Source organism: Lepisma saccharinum, chromosome 26, assembly GCF_977018435.1.
Source record: "Lepisma saccharinum chromosome 26, izLepSacc3.1, whole genome shotgun sequence".
Lineage (NCBI taxonomy): Eukaryota > Metazoa > Arthropoda > Insecta > Zygentoma > Lepismatidae > Lepisma > Lepisma saccharinum.
The window spans coordinates 6,623,326-6,633,103 of record NC_139254.1 but is presented as its reverse complement, the minus strand read 5'-3'; the positions used below and the strand labels follow the sequence as shown (position 1 = coordinate 6,633,103).

Here is a 9,778-nt window from a genome sequence, read left to right as displayed (position 1 = left end):
TGTTCTTAAGATTTGTAACATCCTTTTAGCAGACGAATTACGTGGCAGGAGCAAATTTGACGCTTATTCTTACTGCTGACACGTGTGTGGCAGCAGACTCGGCCTAGTAAATTAGACATGCTTTTAACGTTATTCATTACAAGCATAACTGGAGGGGGCGGGGAGAAGAACATTTTCCATCCCATAAAAATAGCGTCCAGACCCTAGTTTCCTACATAACAGCTACATTTCTGAAATATTTTTCTCGAGAGGTAATAAATGTTATAAATACGTAAACCTGAAAATTTTAGTGGAAGGAAGTTACCCCTTGTCCCCGCTACGTTACATCATTCTGTGGTTACATCTTCCCAATAGCCGGGAAATTCAAAGCGATATTGTTTAAAAGTGTATGGAATTTCTTGGAAATGGCAGTTCTTTATTCCATCTCGAACGACGACATTGACATTGCTTTAACCAAGAGAAAAGTTTGAAACCTTCGCTCTGGTCAGCTCGTCGTGACTTCTTTGCATGATAGACGAAAAGAAAAGAAGAAAACGTAATTTTGTATCGATGCTGTGCGTTCCCGCCTAATACGTACAGTTCTTCCTGTTTGCTTGTTTTGCACTTGAAATATGTACAAGTATTTTGTGTAATTTTTAAAGAAACTGCTGCTGGTACAGCGAAGAAATCCCAATTTTTTTGTACGGAGTTTTCCCTTAAAGAGCAAACTATGAAATATCAACTGCGACCCTCAAATAAATTTCGGTGGGTAGGCGAGTGCGTACGTTCTTCACGAGGAAGGAAGAAGGAAAACATAACATTTTATCAGTAAGTTGAAGTTATTGTTCGTGTACCAAATGATAAATTAAACTAGTAATAAAAACGTATTATGTCAGGATATAAACATTAGGATGTGTTCTTTGATCTATCTACACCAGATGTAAATGCAATAAATGAAATCATGACAGTCAATTCCACCATTCACAAATTCTCCTTTGCCATTAAAGTTAGTGACAGCTGATATTTTGCCAATTCATGAACAGTAATGAAAATGAGTTCACGAAAAAAAAAAATAGGGGTAACATTATAGTATAGGGGAGACGGATTTCTTCAAATTTACAGGAGAAAGTACTTACGGAAATCATTTTCTGTAGCGCTGTGGAAGTTCGTGAATGTAGTTTTGATCCATTTTAATGCGAATACATGTTGTTTTCTGCTGAAATCTCTGTCCGACACGCTGTTTCTGCTGCCGCCATTTGCTTTCTGCACGAGAGCACAATGCTCCGTGTGTTAAGATGACGTAACCCCATAGTCAGTGTTTCATACTCGCCGTGTTTTCACTAGAACATGATGTGTCGAGTATTTTTTTTTTTTAACTATGCTTGCCTAACCTAGATTCTAGATTCGCCCTGTTTCTTGCTCATATGATTTTTGCAGATGTACTGTCCATATTATTTGCAGACATAGCCTACTTCATTTTCAAATCCCTAATCCTGTCACAGATATGATTGAGTCGTTCATTCGTTGATACTACCTCATATACCTTTCAGAGTGCTGCATGGTGTTTTTCTATGAAGTGAATTTGCACATTGCTGTTGCTATTTTGCTATCTCTTGGCATTGCAGGATTTTTGTATCATTGTGCTGCAAATGGTGTCACCAGTTCATGTGCAATACTGAATAAAAATTCCTTCCTTTTTATCTTTCTCTGGGAGTGATCCTTGTGAAAGTTGTGTTGTCCAATTCATTTGTAGCAAGTATAAGAATTATCAGCAACACTGTACACAGAGTCAGCATCATAACCACATTATTCCTCTGTAATGTCTTCTGAACCACTCTCTCTTACAGCATCATCATCCTAACAGCCAGTGGCAGCGATTGGGTTCCAAAAGTGGGGGGAGGGGGCAACTGCCCCCCCCCAATCGCCACCACTGCTAACAGCCATATTTGTCTTCATTGTAACTATGAATATTGATTCCGGTACTACTTTACTATACCGGAGACACCTATCAATGATTTATTTCGCATTTTTTTACATTGCTAACATACTATTCTGCATTGTGGAACATTTCTTTAGATGAAATAATGAATTTCTAAATAAAATAATATCTATTTCTTACATTAACGAGTACTTACTGTTGTTCCTTATTTCCCACAAACCATCCACGGGTAGCCCCAAAAACAATTGATGTTAGCCCAAAAATTCACGATAGCCCCACGAACCATCATGGGGATGAGGTATGCCTACTAGGTTAGGTTAGGCCTGTTAGGTCAGGTTCCATTAGCACTCCTTTCGTTCAATTTAGCATATACGGACAACATCGGAATTACAAATTCCACGGCATCTTCCACACCCGGCAACAACTTCACAATGCATCCTCGACACGTCATCTTGTAGCAGCAGCAATACTGCGTATTGTGCTCTTGTGCAGAAAGCAAATGGCGGCAGCAGCAATAGCGAGTCGGAAATAGATTTTCGTAGAAAACCACATGCATTCGCATTAAAATGGATCAAAACTACATTCCCGAACATCAACAATGCTACAGAAAATGATTTGCGTAAGTACTTTCTCCTGTAAATTTGAAGAAATCCGTCTCCAGTATAGTAAAGTGTTACCTCGATTCCATTTAGATATCTCCATTCGGCCATATTTATTCAGAACATGTTCAAAATGTGTAAGAATAGTATTTTATAGGTTGCTGTTGCTGTAACAACGAATCTCACAAACATATATATGAAAAATATAGTAACACACAAGGCCACCTATACAAATCTTAGCAGATAATAATATTAAATTTGACCCCACTCATGGAAATCACTAAAATGTACATAAACGGTAATCGGCAAGAGCACAAAACTATATTATAGTGACCTAATGGATAGTTGCCATGACAAAGTCATAAATTTTGGTGTCAGGGTGAGGTAACATTAAACGGTAACCAACAAAATATCATAACTGGGGTCAAATTTGACCCCAGGCTGCCTTTCTGGGGTTAATATTGTTTCATTATTAAGTAATATTCTCCATTCCCGTGTTTCTTCATCTCTTGTAGATCCAAATATTCTAAGTTCTTTATTTTCAGAAACTCTCAATTTATGTTCATCTTTTAAACTTAAGACACCAAGCTTCACAACCATATAATGCTACTGGCATAGTGAATAAATATTAGAATATTCAGACATTTTCCTGTAATTTAGCCTATTATTAATTATTGAAGCAGTAAAAAAATTATTTTACAGAGGTGTGTGATCTGTAAGATCATCAAAACACTAGTTCACAAAACTCGTGTTCAAAGTGCTGCATCTAAAAATGTCCTCTTTTTTTAAAGTTTGTCATCTTGTAACCCTAGCTACATACAAGTGTTGTAAGTGAGCAACTAACATATGCTCTGGTGAATTGGTTAAAATAAGAAATTACCAAATTATGTTGAATGATTCTTACGAGGGCCACTATTTATATTTTGAGCCTTGGCAACACTGATTGAAGATAGGTGCGATTTGACGTTTGCACGGAATCGTCTGGCATTATTGACCATAACGTACTTCAAATGTTTTGTCAATAGCTTCATTTGTGTTGTTTATGTTGCCTTGGAGATTGCGCGGCAACAATAAAATGGAATTAACTCATGAACATTTTCGTGCGATGATTTTTTACGATTTTCGACGTGGATTATCAAGACAAGAGTGCATCGATCAACTTACTTCCACATTTGGCGATGAAGCCCCATCCTTTGCCACTGTGAAATGCTGTTATAACGAATTTAATCGTGGCCGCCATTCGCTCACCGACGAGATTCGCGAAGGTCGTCCAAAATCAGTTGTTGTTCAAGAAAACATTGATGCTGTGCAAAACCTAATACTGCAAGATCGTCATGTGACATACTGTGAGATTGAGGCAACCATAGGCATTAGTTCCACCAGCATATATAAAATATTACATGATCATTTAGCTGGAGAAAGGTATGTTCTCGTTGGATCCCACACAATTTGACAGAAACTCAAAAAGACGCTCGCGTCAATTGGTGCAAACAAATGCTCAATAAATACAATCGTGGTGCTTCAAAAGACGTATATAAGATTGTAACAGGTGATGAATCATGGATATATGCATATGAGCCAGAACGTAAACAGCAGTCGACTGTATGGGTGTTTCAAGATGAACTCAATCCAACAAAAGTTGTTCGCGCTCGAAGCCCATCGAAACAAATGGTCGCCTGTTTTTTCAGGAAAACTGGTCATGTGGCAACTGTGCCTTTAGAGGAACGTAGAACGGTCAACTCTGAATGCTACACAATAATTTGTTTGCCAGAGGTCTTCGGTGAAATACGGAAAACAAACAAACGCCGTCGGATCATTCTTCATCAAGACAATGCCAGCTGTCACACATCTCGTCTAACAACCGACTTTATGAACAATCAAAAAATCGAATTGATGGGTCATCCGCCGTACAGTCCTGATTTGGCACCCAATGACTTCTTCTTGTTCCCGAATGTCAAGAATAAAGTGCGTGGACAACGATTTTCGTCGGAGGAAGATGCCGTTGATGCGTTCAAAAACCATATTATGGAGGTGTCTCAAGAAGATTGGAAAAACTGCTTTGATAAATGGTTCGAACGAATGCAAAAGTGTATTGACCATAAAGGAGAATACTTCAAAAAACAATAAAGCAGTTTTCAATGCCAAATTCCTGTTTTTTCATTGTTAGGCTCAAAATATAAATAGTGACCCTCGTATGTAGCATATTAACTTTTCTCTGCCATGCAAGTGTGTGAATAACAGAATATGTGTCATCTCAATACTATTATTTTTTTAAAAAAAATCTGTATTATAGGCTATTTTTAATTTTAAAGTTGTAAATGCTTCAAATATTAAATACACATCATCTGACATGTAGATTGTTCTAAGTGACCCTATGGACTGAAAAAATATAATTAATTTTAATAACAGGTAACTTTTTAAAAAATCAAATTTCATGAACATCATACACTATATAGTATGTTGTTTATGAATATGTGAAATACACTCTTCTTTTATTAATGCTAAGAGCCAAGAACCTGACCTTTCTAACATATCAACATGCATTTAGCAACAATATACCTCTTCACACTCCATGCACTTGAAGTATAGCGAATACCTGCCCACAAACATAGGGTCATAAAGGATTGTATGGAAGGGAAGAAAATATTCTCCTGAAAGCACACAGTAAGTAATCACCAAGACTGAGGTATGTGTTAACAGACATAATTAGAGATTGAACTGTGTAAGAAAATGCCTGTGCGTCATAATTAATTCAGAATTAAACAAATTGGAACTTGAGCCCAGTGTCATAATGTTTTCCAGATGTAATGTGATATATGCACAAAAAATAAATAATGGGGGTAGTTGCCCACCAACCCCACCTCACTCTACAATGTAGAAAATATACTTTTTGCTCAGCATTTTACATTGGTGTCATAAAGATGATCATGGTTACAAAGCTCTAAAACTCATCTTCTTTAACATTGCAGAATGAATTATGATTGATATTTCACTTGCCATATGACAAGAAATTTTAGTATTTTTAAATGTGCTTTACAATTCAGAGTAACTAGAAACTACCAAACCTGCTGGTGGTAGAATTTGTTTAATTTTGGGGGAGGGGGAGTTTATAATGTGTCAAAATTGAAAACTGCAAAGTGTAAATGCAGAAATGTGAATTTTTATCACAGTTTTAATTTTTCATATTAGGCTGATTTCAATATCTCTTTTGTAGAATCTATTTTTACAGTCTTGATAAAACAAAGCTTTTCGTTTTCATGGAAATTGTGAGGGTTTTTGTTTTATATCCACTTTATGCACAGATAGGCTAATTGGGGCTGGGCCTACAGTTTAAAGTAAGATCCAAACTAGTATGTTCCTCAGTTGGGTATCAAGCATGAGACCCCTTCGGGAAAAATATGAAGGTGTCAATAGTACTTCCTGTACTTTACCCAACATCTGTACAGCTGTATATCTTGGGACTAGGTGTTCCATTCACCTCTTTTTTCCCCATCATCCCGTTATGCCCTCTCTGAAGTTTTTGTAGGAAGTGGTGGTGTAAGGGGTAACCCTTTCCGAAGACACCCAAATATCAACCATCATTCCATGTAGTGCACCCTGGACTGCAATTTACGCACTAACAAGGGTCTGGCATCTGGAATTATGGCCAGTATATTCCTGTGTGGAGCTTGTTTTGCTGCCTTTATCTTATCACCAGTGCCCAGATTTTGACTGGTGCAACATAGACATTACTAACTAGTACAGAAATCCTGAACACCCTTCTCAGGTTGAAGAAACGTAATTTTTTTACCACTTTTTATTTTTCGGCCATTTTTTTAAATTTTGTGTCATTTTTAGGTAATTTTTTTTAAAAATTTTGTGTCATTGCATGCTGAAACATAATAAGTTCAACAATTTCTGTTTTGTCTGAATGTTATCTTGCGGTACTTACTCTGTGTTTAACTACCAGCGCAACAAAGCCTGTCTGAAAATCGCGAAATGCAACATTGTCAAGTTTCTTATTCACAGTCCGTACAAAACAGCAAGGTGAAGAAGCAATTGTTAAATTGTTTGTCTTGGAATATATATACTATTTTCAATAAGCAGATTGAGATTTGTATGAATGTTGTGGTCATTTTTCAAAGATTTTAGGTCATTTTACAGGATTTTTGTTGTCATTTTAAAGGTCATTTTACAGGATTTTTGTTGTAATTTTAAAGGTCAGTTTTCAAAGATTTTAGGTCATTTTACAGGATCTTTGTAATTTTAAAAGTCATTTTTCAAAGATTTTAGGTCATTTTACAGGATTTTTGTTGTCATTTTAAAGGTAATTTTTCAAAGATTTTAGGTCAGTTTACAGGATCTTTGTTGTCATTTTAAAGGTCATTTTTCAAAGATTTTAGGTCATTTTACAGGATCTTTGTTGTCATTTTAAAGGTCATTTTTTAAAGATTTTAGGTCAGTTTACAGGATCTTTGTTGTCATTTTAAACGTCATTTTTCAAAGATTTTAGGTCATTTTACAGGATTTTTGTTGTCATTTTAAAGGTCATTTTTCAAAGATTTTAGGTCATTTTACAGGATTTTTGTTGTCATTTTAAAGGTCATTTTTCAAAGATTTTAGGTCATTTTACAGGATTTTTGTTGTCACTTTAAACGTCATTTTTAAATATTTTTAGGTCATCAAAATTGGGGTCCTGCTTATCACCACCCATCTGCATCTTTGCGATTAGCCAAAACTGGCAGAAAAGGAAAGTAAAATAAATCAATTAATCAGTGTAGGAAAGTGAATTCTCCACCAACTGCCTTCATGCATGTCTTACAAGAACTGGCAACATTGGAAAGTCGTGCTGTGGCTACATGCCTTGTTGAGATAGTGAAGAAGAGCAAGTCTGATTTTCTTTGTGGGGAGCTGAACTGTTTGTGATCACATCTATAGCTTCTTTAGAGTGAGCATTATAAACTCTACAACATGATTATTTTTGGTAGTTATGGCCACGGTGGCTCAGTCGGTCTGACTACCATGCTAAAGGTCCCGGGTTCGATCCCCGGCCGGTTAAAATCCGGGAACTTTTCTAACGATGGAAGTGGCCCCAGCGCCCACCCAGCGTCGAATAACATGGGTGCCTGGGGAAAACCCTGGGGGGTAAAGGCGGCCAGGGGCGTGATGCTGATCACATCACCCCCACTCACGACCGGGTCAAGAAAGTGTGGGGCGTTACCCCCTATACGCCTTCATGGCGTGGTGCTATGCACAGGGGAGCACTTTACCTTTTTTTACCTTTAGTTTTGGCACAATATGAATGAAGTTATTTATTTCTTTATACGAACTTTGTCATTCTGTTAGTCCTCTCACAGGCTCAAACGTTTTATCGCCGGCCTTGGCGTAGTGGTTATCACATCACGCTATGATGTCAGGGGTTCCAGGTTTGAATACCAACCTTAGCATGGATGTTGGTGTGTGTCCATTCATCAATTTCATCAGTCCATCTTCGCAAATTAGCCTAAAGTGGCACAAAAAGCGAAGTAAAATAAAGCAATCAAACATTTTATGGCAATGATGGGCAGAATCCTCAGCACTGAGTTTGAGAACATAGCAATACTTGATGAAGTGATGATGTACTGTGGCAGTATCATCTCATACAATATTTCTGTACTTTATAGCACTACAACTCTGAACAAAGTTAAAAGAAGCTGGTCAACGTTGCCACCACATGTCCATTTCATGTTGCCAACTCTTGTGAGGAAACCATGTTGAAAGGGTAGTGTCAGTCTACAGAGATTTCCCGTATGGTGCAGTGGTAGCGTCATCGCCTTGTAATCAAATGGTCCCGGGTTCAATACCCGGTGGAGTCACATAGTGGTTCAGATTCCACTTTAAACTCTAGGCCCAGTCTCGATTAGCCTTACTGTGCATAAAGTGGACTTAAAACACCAACTCAATCGTCAATCATAGATAATTCACTTTCATATACAGTTCAGAAAAAAAGGGGGGGCAGGCTGAAACTTTAAAATCTCACAACATCGTAAACCTAGTCATGAAATATGTCTCCCTTTCCATCTGGTGAAAGAACTAGGGGAGGTATGTCGATAGTTTCAGGTCATTTCCAGGAAAGAAGACTTTACTGCTTATGGACACACATTACTGATATTATGCCCCTCTCCATGTGCACATGCCAAGTTTCTGTTGAACAATAATGAGGTTTTAAGTGTATGTAATGATATAGCATTTCATCTTCTAGGGAATTCCAGTTTGGAACTCTATATGCACAGGTGGGGGACTTTGTTCTTGTATCGAGTGCGGATGCAGCCGAACCAGACACCATAGAAGGATGTGACGTGGCTAAGCTCGTGGAGCTCTACGAGACTGGTAGGTTTTTTACTAATGTTAGTTGTCATAGAGGTGAGCAATTGCTATTGTAAACAATGTGTGTGTTTTTGTGAAATGTTTTTCCCTGTAACACAGGGTACATGAATTCCAGGATATTATGCATGAAGTTTTGACACCTTGAATTACATGTGATTTTGGCATGAGTTGTTTTCATAAACATGAAAAATTAACGAAAGTGAACTTCATAAAGATTCTAATGTACACTTTTCGCAGCTATTGTACTTTGTTTTTAATTCCTAGGAAGCACAGGACATTGCCAAACAGGTCCGTCCTTAAGTTGATTCCAGTGAAAAAACACACACACGTGTTTATTTTGCTTCAAGAGCAGTGACTTTGGAATATATTGTAGGCACAGCAGTGGAATTTTAATGCTTTGTAATGTAAACTTTAATGAATAATACAAATAGTGTTGTCTTGAAATTCCTGTGATGTTGATTTGTGTAGTTTTACATTTACATAAATCATTTATTTAATTCATGCCACCAGTTGATGGTAATTTTTTGTCTTGGAAAAAGTAACCTATCCATTTTGACATTTACTGTACAATGTGAATTGTATATTCATAAAATAATGACACAATGATGATATTATTCATAAAATTGCTGGCTATTTATACACACATTAGATAATTAAAATTATTTGTAATTTTTGGGATTTGCCAATTTTCCCATATTGGCTAATAATGATTAATTTGTTCGGGCTTCAAAATGACAAGCTACATATTATACATACAATGAAGGTATGTTTTGAAAGTACAATATGTTGCTAAGTGTTTCTTTGCCAAATCACAATTAAAATATTGATTAGTGAAGATATTGGGATTTTTGTAAAAGTTCAAGTGTTGAAAAATCGTACCTCCAGACAGGGAGAGATAAAAACTAAAAATAATTCA

General features: G+C 36.9%; 1 protein-coding gene across 3 annotated transcripts in view; it reads left to right on the top strand.

Moving 5' to 3' along the window:
* Positions 1-567: 567 nt before the first annotated feature.
* Positions 568-9,778, top strand: part of Orc1 (origin recognition complex subunit 1) — a 55,591-nt gene continuing 46,380 nt past the window's right edge. For all 3 annotated transcript variants that reach the window (XM_083112301.1, XM_083112300.1, XM_083112299.1), the window contains exons 1-2: positions 568-807; positions 8,738-8,865. In XM_083112301.1, the coding sequence (XP_082968427.1) occupies positions 710-807; positions 8,738-8,865 (226 nt within the window). In that variant the 5' untranslated portion in view covers positions 568-709. The remainder of the gene's footprint in view (positions 808-8,737; positions 8,866-9,778) is intronic.